The sequence below is a fragment of the Strigops habroptila genome, chromosome 1 (genome assembly GCF_004027225.2).
Source record: "Strigops habroptila isolate Jane chromosome 1, bStrHab1.2.pri, whole genome shotgun sequence".
NCBI classification, from domain to species: Eukaryota; Metazoa; Chordata; class Aves; order Psittaciformes; family Psittacidae; genus Strigops; species Strigops habroptila.
In genome coordinates, this window is record NC_044277.2 from 53,718,935 (window position 1) to 53,737,700 (window position 18,766).

An 18,766-nucleotide genomic window follows, 5' to 3' on the forward strand; every position below is an offset into this window, starting at 1 on the left:
ATTTGATTTATCTCTGTTAAAGGTTTCGACTCTAAGTCAAGTAAAACGTAGTCTGTTCATATGCATCAAGTTGTGTTTTCCTTGGACCCTGTCAGTGCCCAGACCAAGCTTGGACACCCCATCCCTGGGGTGTCCCCATCTCTCTTCTATTTCTCACGCTAAGCCCAGCTTGAGGCTCCCACCCCAACACTAAGGCAGGTGGTGAGGGTGCCTGTGCAGATGCTGCCTCTTCTGGGCCAGTGGCCCTTGGAACGGGGTGGCAAGCATTTTCAGGGGGCTGCTCCATGTGGGTATTCACCCCATGGGGTGGGCACATGCCACTGGGGAGTGACCATTCTGTCATCTTCTTGGGCACCCCAATGGTTTGGCCTGACAGTGTGGGAGCCCCAGGTTAAGGCAAGAGGTGCCTGGTTTGTTTTACGAGCCATTAGGGAGAAGTCAGTGCATGCACAAATAAAAGGGCATACTTTTAAGATGTTAGTGCTGGCACTAAATACTCTGGCTGTGGAAGAACAGATGGGATGTTCATACAAAATAGGTGTGTTAACGATACATTGGCTAATTTTAAAAATGTTTTATTTCAATTAGATTTTTATTTAGGTCTGATGAGTAGCAAAATAAGAAAGATGAGGGAAATGTTTTCAGATTTTAATGCTTTGATTTATCTGTTTTCTTAATGTTTTAACAAAAGGACTTGAAGGTGAATGTGAGTACTTCTGTGTTTTATGACATGTAATCTAATGATATGGTCATACAGCAGCTGTTTTCTGTGAGGTATGTTAGATAATCTGTAGGTTTTCCAACTTCGTTCCTGGAAATCTTATCTTTCATTTTGCTAAGAACATTATAAGTAGATATTGTCACAGTTGCTACATGGGAATACAGTGAGATATGGCAGTAAATTACATTTGGGAGTCACTAATCTGGCTATAAATCTGCAAACAGAAAATTTCAAAGCCAAAGGTTTGACATTGCATTTTAGAATGTACCAGATTTATACTGCACTAAAGGACAGTAATTTCATATATACAGAAGGATGTTATAATTGTTCTTAAAGTTGCCATTGGAATGTTTTTATTTAAGTTAGCTATCAAATACACAAAGTTCAATAACATTTAAAAATTGGTAACTGTGGATTATGTTTGCATAGAGATACATTTTGAGGACTGAAATTTAACAAGGACTAATTGTTTTTATATATACATGTATAAAACCAATATAGAAATATAAAATAAAGAATTCAATATGTAGAACTGATGAGGGAGTTTGATTGATGTCACCATTTCACTGAGAAGTTTAATTACCATTTTGTTCTAGTCACAGAGAGCATGATATATGAAAGTGTGATACCAGCCAAATTACATCTCTCAGGATAAATTCGTATATACTTTCCTTTGTATCTGTGTTGATGGATCAAGGTGGTATAGCTATATATTCTGAACAAAGGAGTTTTTCCACCGTCATAATCATGCTTTCTTTTTGAATGATGTAATTAAGCTGTCGGAAGCTCACTCCTATCAGATATTTGCATTCATGCTAGGTTTCTGCTCTTACATTGCTGCTATTTTGCAGGTATGAATTTCTCACACACCAATCAGGTGTAATTATTCTAGCAAGATTTTGTGATATACCACTCACCTCTGCTTCCAAGGAAAAAAAAAAAACCCACCAGAAAAATTACAGTTTTGCTGTAAAAATTCTTGGTTTGGCTTTTGTTTTGTTCTTTTAAAATACATAAAACTCTATCCTTGTGGCTGTTACGTAACAAAGATATTTATTTCATTTCAAAGATTGCATTTATTTAATTATACTCCATCATACTTTTGAAGTCCTTTTCTCTAAAAAGGATGAAATTTTTCTGTTGCAATTCTGTTGTCTACCATCTTTTTATGAACCTGATGCAATTTTCCTTTTGGAAATGTTTAGTTCTTTCAACTTACCTGAAGCCAGTTGACAGGAGCCATTTAACATTTTTGATGAACTATGTTAAGTCAGTTCAGTTAGCCGTCAAATCTTTGGTATCTATTTTAGAAAGGGCCTTTATAATTTATATAATTTAAATGTGGCAAATACAGAAATATATAGCCTGGCTGCCTGTTGCGTTACCAAAAAATTAAGTGTCTTTTGAATCCTGCTAGCCAGTTTATTTCAGCAGAAGCAGTTTATCTTGTTTATCTTGTTACTTGTTTCTAAAGGGAAAACCACTTTCACTATTCTCTTGATAATAGGTATCCCTTAGTTTACCATTAGCGGTATATCTAGTAATGAACCAGACAGTAATTGTCTGTTAAGGGACTATCAGCATTGACTTGTAATTTACAGATGTATAATAAACAGATATGATCATAGATCAATTATTGACAATGGATGGTTATGTTTGTTTATGCTATTTTAAGGTTTCCTTGCACACCTACATTTTAATTTTGTGTGCTGTATTCTGTAGCTATTATTGATCAGCTGGGGCAGTATAATTGCTGCCTTCTTTCTACTAGGAATGTAGAAATAAGGTATTGATAAATATCCACACAGTCACCATCAACAGAAGTTTAAGACTGCTGTTGTACTAAAATGCTGATTTTGCTAGGATTTTACTAATTGTTGAGGGGTTCAGTCTGCTCAGGTTGTGTTGAGAGTTCAGTTCTGCCAACGCACTCACCAAGAGTGAATGACAATACTTTTCCAGTGCCTATTTCTGAGATGTTGCTCTGCAGGATGCAACAGAGTACAAAACTGTCCTGAAAATAAGTGGCAATAACTGTCTTTCCTAGAGAAGAAACTGGGGAGGAATCAGGCAGTTCCCTCTGCTTCCTTCTAGTAGCTGTATTAGCCTTGACACAGCACTACCATTTAGACTTCAGCGTATTCCAAAACTGAGTCAGTACTTGAAAAGCCTGGCCTCATCTGTGACGTCTAAAGGTGCTGAGGGCTATTGGAGCCTTGCATAAGAGTTACAGTTTATGTACTTCAACAATAAAATCATCAGAAGGTTCAAATTAACATCAGGGTCCTATTGCACTGAGTGCCTGAGGATGCAAAAGCAAAATACTCTCTTAGCCTTGCTGAGATTTGCTGCAGGTCTGCAGTCTACATGTGCTCAGTGCCACCACTGAAGTCCATCATCGAAGGACAGAGCTAAATACTAGGCTGCATAGGTAAACATTAACAAACTAGAAATTGCACAAATACACTGCATTGAAGATCCAGTTAATTAAAATACTTGCTTATTCTCTATGAGTTTTCAAGATGGTTTCTAAAAAGTTGATGAATGTGTTAGAGAATTAACTTGTATTTTTACAATGATTTCTGAGTGACAAAAATTATAGTTTATATAGGGGGCGTGGGTGTCCTTCAGTTTCGAACAGAAAAGTCACAAAACTCTGTTATGTAGGTCATTATTTTCATGTGAAGATCACTCTGATCTGTATCCACATTTTATTATAGTTTCTTGTCAAAAAAACCTGTGTGAAAAATTAGCACTCTAACAAAAGAATAATAGGCAAAAGGGTTTATTATTTAGTTCCTGTTTTAAGTGCAGCATAAATAATTTCAAAGTGTCATTTTGTAGAAAGCAAATAATGAAAACAAAGTTTTAAAGTGAATTTCCTCATCTTATAAACTGAATCCATCATGAGGTTATCTGTATAAACAGCTTAAAAATATATATCCATTGTTTGTTTAATTAAATTATATTGCATTAAAATTAAAACTTGATGTATGAAAGGTAGATAAGAAAGCCACAACTTGAAAACAGTAGCAACTGTATACGAGGAAAGCATTTGTGATTAACCAAATGTGTCATACACCAGTGTGACTGATCGAAGAACTGGTTCTCCAAGTCAATACTTTTTTTTTTTCCTGGAAACAAAACATCTTTTCCTTTTTATACTTAGAAATTTGTTGTTCACTTTAAATGTAGATATTTTCCAGATATATTGAACTATTTCACAGTGGTACAGTTTGGGCTTGCTACAACTGATAAAGAATTTCACTTCTGGTATTTACATATATTTTCTGGTTTAACTGCAGAAAAAGTCTTTGATGGAAATAATGAAGAAGGCTCTTTCCCTCACTAGTGAAATGCATTTCAACTTGGAAAATGAAATCTCTTTCAGTCATTCACAGAAAGCAAGAGATCTGGAAAACCTGTCTGTGGAGTTTCTACTAGAAATTTAGAGTGGTTGCTGCTGGAACAAGTTGCTCTCTATTTCGTTTTGGAGTCAGTTGGTTATTGTAACAGAAGGGCAACAAAAATCCTTTTCTGAATTGTCTTTGCATTGTTTCAAGGCCTTAATCACAATTTGCACATATCTATCTGAGGTTTTCTCTCCAAATCTGATTGAATTAAGTTAGTTCACATTTCTGCCAGGTATAACATCCAGTAGCTTAGTTTTGTTCATGTACAATCAGCCATCTCGTGTGGAGATTGCTGCTGGCCCTGTGATGGCTCTGGCAGGCTCTACGCACGAGTAGTATCTGAAGGAAGCTGGAAAAGAAGGTACAGGGAGGCTCTTTGGGGATTTGCATGGTGGTCTTGCCTCAGTTGCTGCAGGTTGAGGGGAATCCGCTATCAATGACTTCAAACTCAGGAGTTCTGTGTTTGATTTCAGTAGGCAGCACTTCAGTTGGTGGCAGTTTGATTTTAATTAATCCAAAGAAGTGTATTTCCCACTATTTCTGAGACAAATGAGAATAATTTCATTCTTTTTAAGAAGCTTTGGCAATATTTGCCTTTTAAACTGAGAGAATTACCTGGTTTTATTATTTCACTCATTTCAATTATTTTATCTCATGCCTCTGCCTTAGCATCATGTATTAAGATTCATTAACAGTTACTTAGCAGTCACAAGACACTAATCTTCTATTTACAATATTGATCAACAGCTCTCATGTTAGATTACATTTAAAGTAAGAAGTAATCCTACAGTGATTAGTAAATAAAAGACTGGGAAGAAAGGGAAGAAGCTAGTTTAGGCTATGTAAAGTAGTTTTTTCAGGTACCCTGGAAATGTTTAACAACTTCCAGCTCTGAAATTCCAACAGAATTTCCCATCCACAAGTCATTCATTATCTCAGATCATCTTTATTCATAGAGCTTTCTATTCCTACAAATACAGATTTCTGTTGGCTTCCAGGCAGTTTCTGAGTTGCAAGAATATTTATGGGCTAATAAAAAACACTTAAGTTCTGATGCCTCAGCAATTTCATTTGTTGTTGTATATGCGTTCTTTCTATATTACACTTAATAGGATGTTATTGCCTCAGTTCTTCAAAATTATGTACTTTGTGGAATGGAAATTAGGAACTAAACACTAGGAATTAAAATCTTTTCTGAGATCACTAGCTAAATTTCTTCGGAATTAGTCTGAAAAGGTTGATTTCTGGGGCTCATCAGCACTAAATTCACGGGAGCTGGCACTAGAAGATAGTTGAAAATTATATAAAATGTGGCTAAGATTTACTTAATTTCTGTTACTTTTCAGAGCTTTATTAAGACACCTGAGTCTTACTGAATAATAAGGTACAGTAGTTCTGCATCTATAAAAGCTGTGAGCACATGCCTTCAAGCGATGGGGTTCCTTTAAAGTGTATTACTTTCAGATAGTCAAAATCACTAGCTCCTGCAGTCATATCCACAGTCTTTTCCTAGAATAGCTCTTAAAGGCAACAGCCGTCAGATAGAAAAGACACAAAGTTTTTCCTTTGAAATCCTTATTCATATACCTATATCTACATTCATGGTTGTTAATGTTCAAAGATTTGTTTGCTGAAACTCCATTTAGTTTATTCACAGAGATATAATAAAGACTTTTATTCCCTTTTCCTGATATTATAAATATTTCAGAATGAATATGTTACTGTGTTGGAGCTAGTCCGGTTTTTGCACATGGATGAGGACAGGAAAAAGTGTCAAAGAAGGCGGATAAAGTTGAGGAATTTAGATAAAACTTGTGCAGAGGAGTAGGAGGCTAAATAGATCTGGCAGCAGCAGGCTGACTTTTCCATTACTTTCCAATTTCATTATGAGAGTTGCTTAAGTTGTGGATTCTGCCTGTTAGTCACGTGGTGTTGCCAGCATTTATTTCCGAATCAAATCTATAAAAGGAAATGAGAGTTCTATGTCCTTGCAAACCACTTGTCTGGTAGGAAGTCACTTACAAATAATAAAGTGTGTACTACAGCATGAAATAGTTCCTTGATGTATGACCTTCAAAACTGATTTAAGGAAAACAGTTGAAGCTATGAGTGGTAAAAGCTTTTCATACTGGAAGAATATTAAGCTGTAGGCTTGTGTTTTTTCAGCTCGCTTAATGGTTGTCTTCACTGTAAATCTGTATTTACAGAAGCAGCAGGGGTTGGTTCCCTATGGGCAGTGGCAGGAGAGCTGCCTGGGGATGGCGAGAGCCGCCTGCCTCAGCTTTGTGCTCCACCAGGCTGGCTTCACCGGGGGTATCCCCACCATCTGAGTAATGAAAGCCAAGGCAGCCTTGTAAAAAGGGCTGAGAGCACCACAGGAGTAACTTAAATAGAGGGTCAGGTTCTCATCGTGAAAAGGTGACAAAGTGGACTTTAGCTTTTTATGTTCAAAGCAGTGAGCAAGGAATTAACTGCATGATTTTCACTGCTCAGGGAAATAACAATCCACCAGAGGATCCCAATTTTTTTTTTTTTTTTTTTTTTTTTTTTTTTTTTTTTTGTACTGAATTGTGCCAAAGTGCACTGTAGCATGGAAAAGATGACTGCCTTGCTATACAGCTAATAAAAAATATGATCCAGTACAATACTATTCAGGATTTAAATCAGTAGGGGATTCAGATCCAACTCTGCCATGTTACAGCATGTAAGTTATTATTATTGGCTTGTGTTTTGAAGAAAAAAAACCCTCTTGGTAATATTCCTGCTGTGAAATGCCTGAAGTTTCCCAGTTTATAATACCTGTCTTATAGCAGTACTTCTGATTTCCATAACAGCCCCTTCATCAAGGATTGTGGAGGGGTTTGTACATATTCACTGACTGGATGTTATATTGACTTCTAAGAAAATGAAGTATGATGTTTGTTGCAGTTTGTTACACAGAGGCCCGGGATTTAAATAATAGCAGAATAAGAAGCAGTAGCAAAACTGCTGTGAGTTGATTTGCCGTCCTCTACTCTGATACCTAATTAGATAAAGATTCAAATTTTCACATACACTTTCGCAGTGCCATTATTGCTCTTAATAAACAGCAAGCAAACATCTCCCAGTACAGGTGGCACGCGGATTATGAGTTTTTCAGTAATTTTTCCACTTTGAAAGCTCAGTGCTCTATAAAGACAAGCGTGGAATCAGCATCTTGATTACAGGGTTAAAGCTCCCGCTACCAACTTTTGCAGTGTCATGACATGTTTCTGATTCTTCTATGTGGTCAGTACCATTAAGTTTTGTATGTTCAGCACCTGCAGGTTTATCTCATGCTTTGTCATCATCTGTTGTCCACAAAAAAGTTCTCCTTGAGGGAATTATAACAATATTTACCTTTTTCTCATTGTAAGTGCTGCAGAAATACAAAGGGCAGCAATGTCGCAGGATTGTATAACACACCTGTAATATCACAAATACTTTAAGAGGGTTTTTCTTTATTTAAAAAAGGAGAGCTTTATGTGCATTCAGGAAGAGTTCCTAACATAGACAAAACCAAAGTATCTTCAAGGAAAAGAATGTGTGTGAGCTTTACATCCTCGGCACAACATGGTTTTTAGGCACTCCATATACTAAGCAATTTGCTTAAATTATTTCTCCTGCTTTCGTTAGTAGAGAGCTTGATGGCCCCCTCAAAATAGCAGGTAGGCAGCAGCATTCAAGGATTTGTCATGGCAGACTGAAGGTTGAAATACACAATTAACATGGAAACTAGAACATTGAATCAAAGTGTTTTGTTTTAAGTATGATAAAAGCTTCATTGTCTAGCTTTGGGGGGAAAAAAAGCGCCACTATTTAGTAAGTATTGAAGAAAAAACGTGGAACTGCTCTTTATCTTCAAGTCCTATCCTATCCACAGTGCCAGCCGCAAAACACTGTGGAAGCACAAAATCATGGTTTTATTTTTGATTTTGCTAGTATGATCTAAAGAACTTTCAGACCTTTTTTAGTGTTTGTCACATATGAGTTTGAAAAATGTATTAATATATTTCTCAGACTTTTTTGATGAGTTCTGTGGTCTACAAAAGTGAACTTGTTGATTTCTATAAAGTAAGATGGCAGATGGAACATGTTTCTAGCAGGCAGAAATAGAACTGCTAAGGCAATCAGGCTGATAACTGTACACGCTTCTTGGAAATGTAGTGTAGAGTAAGAGCTTAAAAGTCAAGTCACAAAAATAGTTCAAGTAAGGGAAGTAGAATGTACTGTGCTGGTTGCACTCCTGGTTTTTGAACATTGTCAACAAGCTCCACAATTCATATGCTTTGTGTATCTGCGGTGGCTGGTGGTAGCTACATGAAAATGGTGCTTTTATATGTTTATAAATGCTGTTTGTTTCCCCAGCTTCTTCCCTTACACCTCCAAGTGGATAAGATTCTCCTAGGAGTTAGTAAACTGATTTTGCTTTCTTGGAACATTACATGCCCCAGCACAAGTGTGTTCTGTGAAGGTGGTATTTACCATCCACCCATGTTTGGTTCTAATGAACTGAGGTTATGCTTAGTGCAGACTGATCGTGCTTCAAGGCTTTTGCCTCCAGCCTAAAAAGAAAAGGCAAAACAAGTCCAATGAACAGGAAGAGATGGTAGATTGGATGTATTATTCTGTAACTCTCTTTGATGGATCCAAAGTTAGGTTTCGGAGGAGGGTTAGAGGCCAAACTGCTGCTTTGCCTATCAGAATGAGTCACTGACTAGCAAAGTAATAGCATTGATTATTGCACACCCACAAATTTCAACAGAAAATACCTTGCAGGGGGTGGAGGTTGTACTTTTCCTAAAGGTTTCTCTGTAATTAATCTACCATAAGTGTTCGTGCTTTAGTAACATCTGAAGCCTACTCTTAAGTGTGGTCCTTGAGTGCCAGTTGACCACTCCTGCAAGGTTTCCTGGTTTCTCGTGATCTCACTTCAGTGATAATGAAGGTTTTGACACTACTACTGTTGAAGAAACTCAAGTCATGTATTCTGCTTTTGTTTTTCAATTGTAACTCTGTTTGCCTGTCTTTGTTGCGGGCATTAGGAGTTTAAGCAGCTGCATTTTGTATACCTACAGCAAAACAGTTCCCTTGTTAGGCAGAACATTTCATAAAGGATTAAGAAGCGAAGCTGGCTGAGCCATAGGGGACACTTTTGTCTTATAAACAAAAGGCTGATTATCAAGAGACTATACTTGTTTGTGGAAAGAGGTAACTGAGCAGACTTCCTTCTCTCTTGGGTGTCTTACCTGGTACCTCACCCCATAATTTCTGCATCAAGTCCATTTAAAAATTTTTGTTTCTGCAGCTTACAGTTGCACTTGATAGATGTTTGGGGGTGAAGAGTACTTCTAATAGAAAATGAGTTGCTACACTTGGTACAAGCAAAGCGGTAGTAATGGAGGCACTGGGGCAAATTGTTGCTCATGGTCCATTCTGGGTTTCTTGTAACATCAGTTCACAGCTGCCTCAATTAAACACTGGGTTAAGATTTAAGTTTAAAGTCAGGCCCTCAAAATTAAGATTGCCTGTGCAGCGCCTTTATATACAAAATTATACAGCTTTGTAGATTTTTTTTTTTCCTGTAAGGCCCTGAGTTTTGCATTGCAGAGAAAAGCTCGAGCAATGGAAAACAAATACTGTACAAAAAAATTGCAGTAAAGGGTTGTTTATTTGACTTAAATTCATCTCCCTACTGCCTACTTGATTTGTTACATAGTGTAGAAGTACCTTATTTTAATTCTCGTCATTCACCCTGAAGCCCCAGGAATTACTCCCTTGAGTTTATTCACCCAGCCAGTTTGCATTATCACTTTTATTACACATTATTTATAGTATTGCCATACATTCTTAAAACAAAAAGCAGATGATTTGTTCTTGGCTGCATACTAAAAAATCTTAGCTTAGTTGGATTACATTATGTTGAGCTACCATATATATCTTACAGAAAGATAATTGTATGTGATTTAGAGGCTTAGAGAGATTAAGAAACTATTACATTTAGCAGTACCATCCTATTTGGAGATTCTTATAAAGGGTAAGCATGATGGCGGACTATAGAAATAGCCAGTGTCAGTAGCCTCTATGGGGAAAAGCGGTTTCTTTCCTTTTGACAGATTTGTAGCTCTCTAATGATTATATTCATAGAATCACAGAACGGTTTGGATTGGAAAGGACCTTAAGATCATCTAATTCCAACCCCCCTGCCATGGGCAGGGACACCTCACACTTAACCATGTCACCCAAAACTTCTCTGTTGGTTTCCCCTTCATTCTTAGCAATTATGTTGTAGAGAAAGTTAAATTTCAAGGAGAACCGAGTCACAACAGCCATGTTGGGAAAGTTTGTTTCTGATTCCAAATGCACTAGTCTTGAATTAATAAAAAAATTAATATCAAGAAAATGAAAACAAAACAAACAAAAAAACCCCAAGATGACGGGTACAGGAATCCGAATATCCAAGAACTGCTTGCAGTGAGTAGACTGTAGAGGCTTGAAAGAGAGTCCTGGAGCTGCCAAAGTAGCTTTTGCTTTATCCTGTTAAATTCCAGGTTTTACTTGGCTGAAATATAAACTTTTTTAAATTGCCATTTTTCTGTTACCTTACATGACTTATGCTACAAAACCCAGCAGAATACCGATACGCTAATCAGATTTGTGGCATCTGTTTCAGCCAGCACGGCAGCAGCCCCCCTGGCACCCCCAGCAGCTGCAAAGCTTCTGGAGCATGCAAGGACAGCTCGCCTGAGCAACCTTTGCCTTCCCCAGGCACCATATGGAAAAGAGGTTCCTCACAGCTCTCCAGGAAGTGGAGAAAGTGCTAAGTTAGAGTCCTTCCTCCTAGTCATCTCTTCCAGACCGTGTTGCTGCCCATCCTCTCCCGTAACAGCACAGCATCCTGCTGCTTGCTGTTGCTGCCACACTCAACAGCTTGGGCTGCAGGCTGATAGATCTGCTTCCATTTCAACCTCAGATGTGGTACACAGAAAAGGATGCTTGAAAGGATATTGTTTGGATTGTGGAGTCAAACATGTCACATTTTAGAAAACCCTAAGGATAGTTTGCCTGTGAACCCTTAGTTTGACTCCATTGGGTGTCATCCTTACGGTATTACCATAAGGTAGTGACCCATCAGTTGTCACTCTTCTATGCCACAAAACTTGTCCATAGTTGTGGATAGAGTGGATGGGATCCTATAGAATGGACGGGAGACAGGGACTGCCTATATGCCCCTGCCTGTGCATTGGGAAGTACAAGGGGGCATGTACCCCCCTTCCTGTATGAATTTCTGTGGATCATCTTGTGCTGCAGTTGTTGTGTTGTTTGTGAGATATTGGGGGGGGGAATTGTTGAGTGTTTGTGAGATTTTGGGTGGGGGAATTGTTAATGCATTGCATGATTTTACTTTCTATTTGGTTAAGTACGTGAGAGAAGAAGTAGTAACTAAAATTTAGAATAGAAGTGACAACTTCATTTCACACCTACAGTGGCGGAACTATGAAAATGTGTAACGTTTGCCCCTTCCTTAAATGATTGTAAGAAATTGCGTTACAGTCCTGAAGCTTAAGACAGTAAGAGTGTGAATTTTGGCTTGAGAGAGGTCAGTCTAATTTCACATTGATTTAAGCAGCTGTTTCCAGGTTTACATATATTGAGAAAAGAAATATGTGGAATAGAAAACACAGTGCAATCTTCCACATCCCAGTTTCTGGAAGACTAACAGGTGACATCAGGATAGCTATTAAATATATGCTCCATCTGGAAGGAAGGCAGAAAGGAATCTTAATAGAATAAAAATTGTGTTCCTGACCTGACATGAACTTCTGTGGTTTGTACAGCAATTAGATGAAAAGTTCTGTTTCCAAAGTATATCAAGATTTGCTCATAAAGATATGTCATTGTTTAATCATCATTAATATTTATGCCCAATTTAGGCAGCTGAAAAGTGAAAAAGTCCATTTTTTAGCTACTTGAAAAATTTTTGTAGGAGGTTTCTAAGGTAACCTATCAATAAATAAGTTTATTTCTAAACTAAGGAAAATAAAATTTCAAGAACATGCTGTAACTTCTAGTAGGACAAAGTTTAAAAACTGTGCTTTGCTGTTTTGAGACTCAACTGTAGTGCATTTGTTATCTGTATTAGTTTCTTGGAATGTTTTGTAGAGGAATATATTCCTTCCTTTTTTTTCAACCTAAAAATTACCTTGGAATAGCTGAGTTACAAGACCTTTTAAAAATATAGTAAAAATAAATACTGTTTACATCAGCGATATCAGATCAGTGTTTCTACATTTATGTACATCTTAACTTATTTTGTTCTGGGGGGTGGAACGGAATCATTACGTGCTTGTATCACAATATTTGAGAGGTTGTGTGTTACATCATTTTGATCACATCAAAATTTTGGTATTTTATGGTCTAATGATTGCTATAAATTCTTAGGTGACTGGTGTAAATTAATGTATGTAAAGTAGAAAGTACCTGTAGTTAATGAGACCTGTAAATCACGAGATCTGAGATATCATAATTTACTTCTCTATTGCTCTAATTAAATACTACATTAAAAATATATTAATGGTTTTATTTTGTATGTATATTAAGAGGTGCAACTATTTGTTTGCCTTTGTCCCTAAGGAAGAGTTTGGATGCTGTTGGATGAAACCACTCTGTTTTGTTTGGTGTTCATAGATGTGTCATGGTGTAGGTGTTTTTTTGCTTTCAGGCACAGTACATGATTCCTGGTTCTCTTCGGTATACTAAATATTTTCAGTAGATTTCAGTGACTTTGATGTGGTAGAGGTCAGCTGCATGTGCTTGCAAACCAAGTGCATCAGATGCCCCTAGTGATGATTTTCCATGTCCCTGTTTTCTCCCATCCCAGTTGAGGTTTAAAGGACCTGGCTTATGACTTTTAAGAACTTTTGAATAGCCACTTTCAGGGAATCAGACCCTTAAGAAAATCTGAGTTTGGCCATCTCAAAATGTAAGCTGCTAAGGTCACAACTTATTCTTAAAACCTTACTTGTGTTGTACTGACCAAAAGTAATGTTTTGTATGTAGTTCCCCAGCCCACAGAAACATTAACTAAAAAAAGTTTTAGTCCATCTTTAGAAGCTGAAGCAAATCTGAATTCTTTGTTCTTTGAATTATCCTGGCTCTTCCCTACAACAAGCATTGCTATATGTGGCTGCCACCCCCAGGATACTGCAGCTCCAAAAGCAGGTAATTTAGGGGGGCTTAGCCCAAAGTCCGCATCTTCATTAGCTCACCGGTGCCTGCTTGCCAATGAGATGATCATGACGTGGCCATGTCGAGAGGAAGAGATGACAAGCATTGGAGTCTGTAGGAACAAGTCATGGGAGTTGTTCATTAGGAAGCGGTTGGTGGAAGGCCTGTTAGGCAAAAGGGGCTTAGTTGCAAAGGTTAAAGCTAACATGGTGACTGCTATCTGGATGTTGTCCCACAGCGAAGGGTAGGTTGGGATCCAGACATTTGCCATGTATGAGCAGGATCCTCCTATGTGCTTGACTGTGTGCAGTGGGAGTCTTCAGCAGCTGAAGCAAAAAAACAATGAAGAACTTAGAACAGATGAGAAAGGGGTTAAAAACAAGTGTGAAAAGTTGGATCATGGTACTTGGTATCTTGAAATGAAGCAGGATTTTTCTGGAAGGCTTTAGTCACCTGGGAAAGAAGGATCGGGTAGCTGTGTGGGAGGCAATTTGCAGGCAAGTGTACTCCTCTGCAGTAGTTCGGTACATTTTAATGAGGTAAGTATATTTGCTCCGTTTTATAGGATTTGGTTTGGACTAGAAGTCTGGAAGTCATTTTAAATAGACTGCTTTGAGATATAATGGTCAGGTGGAAATACCTGAAGCATATAGTATGGAAACCCTGTATTTACAATATATTTGTAGGGTCTCAGAAGCTGAGCTGAAAAGATCGCCTCTTTTCCAGAGGAGATTTTTAGGAGTAAATAAAGCTCATACAGAGGATGTAAAAACAGAAGTGACGTTAGAAACTACTGTATCTCTGCAGTTTTATATATTTATTATTTACCTACATCTGCAGCCACCTCTCAATCCATCCCACACCGCAGAAAAGGATGCTTTCATGCCGACATCATTCTTGTCTTCCCATCCCCTTCCCATAGGCTGCATGGGGCGGAATGGGGCCATTTTTTAGATGTAGGTTCCCCTCAGAGATGACTTTCCAGTGGGTGGGAATTCCCACCCACCAATGGCAAGGAGGGGAAGGCAGCCGCACTGTGCTCAGCACCTGAACCTGCAGCAGTGAGTGCCTTCAAGGAGGGAGGCCTGAGGATGTACCCTACTGTACACACACCCATTGAAGGGGGTGGGAGAGCTGGGTCCTTTTGCCCCAGGACCCTGACACTTATTCAGAGCTTGCTCTTTCCATTGAAAAGTCAATGCCTGTCTTTGAGCAAAGATGCCAGCAAGTGAGATGCATTCAGCTGATGCCCTAAGTATCAATCAAGCATAAACTTCAAGTCTGGGCAATGTTCCATGTTTTCTAGTATTTATCATTTTGACTTTTCCAGATCTTTTCCTTGTAGTCATGCTCTTTGTTATATGTGTCCACTTTCTCCTTCTGCTTATTTAGTTTGATATCTTGTCCTTTCTTGAGCCTGTTTTTGCTTTCCTTCTGCTATAGAAACAGAAAGTTTATAATAGCCATAGCATAACTTCAAAAGGTGGGTCTGCAGTGTTTTAAACAATCATTACATAAGTCGTTAAAATAACAACGGCAAAATAAACATGTCCTCATGACTGTGAAGAAATACATTCCAAGGGCAGTATAAGCATCTGCCAGTCTAGTGTTGCTTCCTCTCTTCTTCCAAGACTTTCTGTGAAGGTTTTTCACTCCTGCTTTAACATCAACTTTTCTCTGAAGTTTTGAAAACTTCTTAAAGAGTGGAGTTTTCTCTATCCATTGTGCACAATATAATTGAAAACAAAAAAGCATTTCTGAGGTTATTCAGAACCTCTGTAGCCATGTTCAAAGCTTAACTAAATAATTTTCACTACGAGTTTGTTCTGAAAATCTTGTCTTGCGTTTTGGTTCTCCCTAAAAATGTTGCCAGCAGGTCACAGGCACTTGCTGAGGAGCAGAATGTCACCTTTGGGGCTACCTCACAGGGGTAGCGTGCAAGATTGGGAAACCTGTACAGCAAAAGTGAACTCGCTGTGCTGCCAAGATCTTTCACTACAAAATTCGTGTTTTGAGAGGTTTTAATCCCGGAAAGGTGTTGGGAGGGACTGGCAAACAATTTCAGAAAAATTCAGAATTCAGATATTTACACAACATCTTGACAGACTCGTGAAGTGAATAGTGGTAGAACTGAAGGACTGATGATTAACTAGCAGTACTGAGGTGTTAAGAGATTACAAAGAACTTTTGTGCTTAAGTTGATGTACTACTTTAACAATTTGGTTTGCAAGAGGCAAGAGCCGTATAATAAAGGAAATAGTAATTTGTCTAACCATTCTTCATTTGATTTTAGAAAGTAGTAGCTGGAAAAACTCAGTTACAGTTTGACTTACGAGCAATGATAAAACATAAAATGGACTCCCAGCTTTAAAACAAGCTGGAGAGTGTGAGGCTCTACAGCAGGGGCTGGAGGAGCAGAGGAGTCGGCGGGCAAGACGTGTGTGTGTTTTATACAACAGAGCTATGGCTTCACCATCACCAAGGACAGCTTTGGTTCCTCTTTCAAATAATTCTGAAATAAGCTTGCTGGCAGATATTTTTGGATTGAGTTGCCTGGGATAGCTGCTAGGAAAAGCACATTGTGCCAGGTGGGTGCCTGGAGGAAGCGGTATTCAGCAGAGACCCTGAAAGTCTTGCAATCACGTTATTATATTGCAGGAGAAAATACCAAGCAGCAGAAAGTTGTGTTTTTCAGGAAAAACTACACAATCTTTTTAAAGTTACAGACTGCCTCTTTCTCAGGGAAGCTAATGTTTATAAGCTGAGCAGCTTTTTGCATCTCTTTTATGCCTTTTCCGTGACAGCAGCATAAATCCAGTTAAAAATTAAGTGAACATGCTTCTAGGTAACATTTGTTCTTAGAGTAAATTTTATATATGGACTGGCATGAATTTTGAAGACAGTCTTCGTTACATATCATTTAAGGGAAACTGTCAGCAGTCATATGTTCAGTGTATATATTTTACTGCAATTTTGCTAAGAAATGTTTATTGCTTTTCTTTTTTAAAGGTGTAATCTACCATTATGCAAAAGTGTAAAGCATGAAGGTTGGGGGGAAGGAGCAGTACATATAGATTGGGATTGAAGATTGAAAAATTATCTCTTATTTGTTGCATTTCCAATTTTCAGGAATTCTTTGAGCATGCGAAAAAGCTCTGGGATGATGAAGGCGTAAAGGCATGCTTTGAGAGGTCAAACGAATATCAACTGATTGACTGTGCACAGTAGTAAGTATTTCTTCTTACGGAATTTATAGCCAAGAATGTCATAATTTATAACAAGTTAGAAAATGATAAGCAGTATTTCATTAAAGGTAGTAGTACATTTGGTATTCCCTTTTTCATATATATCAAGTGAAATGGTACATTGGTGCATAACGCGGTCAGAATCTTTAAACAAGTTCATCTGATTGGAAATGTTCTGAAAAGAGATGTGTAGTAGATTGTGAAGGTGCGAATCATAAATACGTAGTACATTGATGAAAATAGATTAATCAGGAAATAGTCCATTAACATACCAGGGCTACAAAACTCAACTGTCCTCAGTAATAGCTCAGCTTTTAATTAGACTTTGACCAAAAATATACATTTCATGTGAACTGCTGTTGTGAAAACGTATGCTTTTACAGTTGCTATGTGATTTAGGGTTTTCAGAGAACACACTCTAGTGTGTTATGATTTGTCTAATTGGCAGTATGGTCAGCAGCGATGCCACAGGTCTGTTGTAGTGCTTGGTGTTTTGTTTTTCCGTCCTCTCTGCTCTTGGTGCCAAGGCTGAAGGCAGAGGAAACAGGACATGTTGCTAAAGGACTTGTCGCGCTTCTGCCACTAGGGGGGAATTTTGGTCCTGCGGTTATAATTTCTTTTCCCTCTTTCCAGACTATTTTTGGGAAAAAGAAGGATCCAGTAATGATTCATCAGCGTATGGAAGCAAGGGAAAATTACATACATGTAGGAAGGAACTCGTTTGACCTCAGTGGAATGAATTTACCAAAACTTGGGCATTTGCTCACAGTCCAGAGTGACTAGAAATTAAAGCACTGGTTGTATACAAGAGGTAGAAAATTGTTCTAAATTGTGATCAGTGGGTTTCCCCTCTGCCCTCGCCCACCACCATAGTACAGATCTGAGCTATGCTTCCTCAAAAGTCCAGACTGACTGCTTATGGTATCTGTTAATACAGTCAAATAAGATGTCAGACCAAGAAAATAGAATAATTACGTGTATTTAAAATAAATGAATGTAAAACTTACTTTACTGATCGAAAAAGGTTGATGTGTCTCATTGTCCTTCTTTGTAAAATGGTGCTGAAAGGACTAGACAAAAAAGAAAGACATTGAATTATATCGTTTGTGGTCCTGTGCTTTCCCTTAAAAAAGTGATGCCTATCTACAGGCTTTGACAAGGAGAAGAATGTGAAGTCTTATGTTATGTCCAAAACACAAATGGGGAAAAAAATGGATCTAGAATGAAGTCCACTGTCCTTAAACTAAATCCTACTACCTTTTTTCCTGAAAGATTAAAGGAAGATTATTGGGGTATTTTTTGCATATCTTTCCTTCGTGTCTTCTAACTGGCTTGCTTTATCTTTATTCTGAGATTATTTATTATAATAGTAAGTACAACGCTTGCAGAATTCTTCACCTTCAAGACATTTTATGAAATAGCATTTGGTAGTTTAATAACCCCTGAGTATAACTGTGGTTTCCGTTTCATGGTTTACCTGAAAATGTAACAGCTTACCCACATCTACAAGCCTTCAGTCTTAGAGCAGAGACTTGCAACTTTGGAACAGCTGTGTCATTGATCTGGTCAAACAGGCTTTTTCTCACAGGTATTGATGTTTTAAAATGGTGAAGTGTAATCTTAACAGAAAAAGGATGATAAAAATGCACCCAACTTTTATCTGCCCCTCCGTCATTCTTTGAAAATTAAAATGGTACTAATAGAGTGAATGAAAAGGAGATTTAAAAGTTTCTGTGTCTTTGCTGCACATGTGTATTTTATATATTGCACAACAGTAGTAGTTGCTCTACCCAGAAGAATATCGCTGTGCTAGAATTGGGTTATTCAGAGTGGTGGGGTCATGTCTGCCTTGTAACTGAAGCATGTAAGCATAGGTTAGAAATACAATTCTGATACAATTCTGATTTTCTTATGTGCCCTTAAAAATACTGTGTAGGTGCTGTCTTTCTGGCTTAGCAGGAACAGATGGCATTTCTCTCAGAACCTGTCCATGGCCATCTTTAATTGTAAAAGAAAGAAGGGAAGGAGTGTGAGGTGATGCATACGCTTACTGTGGGATTTTGAAACATCTGCAGTGTTTTCATTGCACTGGCTTTGGGAGAAAGCATGCCACGCCATCAGCTAAATCATAATCTTTTACT

The 18,766-nt window shown here is 38.0% G+C and overlaps 1 protein-coding gene across 5 annotated transcripts in view; it reads left to right on the forward strand.

The window, feature by feature from the left end:
• Positions 1-18,766, forward strand: part of GNAL (G protein subunit alpha L) — a 193,581-nt gene that overhangs the window by 119,694 nt on the left and 55,121 nt on the right. For all 5 annotated transcript variants that reach the window (XM_030491783.2, XM_030491955.1, XM_030492046.1 and 2 more), the window contains one exon: positions 16,510-16,607. In XM_030491783.2, the coding sequence (XP_030347643.1) occupies positions 16,510-16,607 (98 nt within the window). The remainder of the gene's footprint in view (positions 1-16,509; positions 16,608-18,766) is intronic.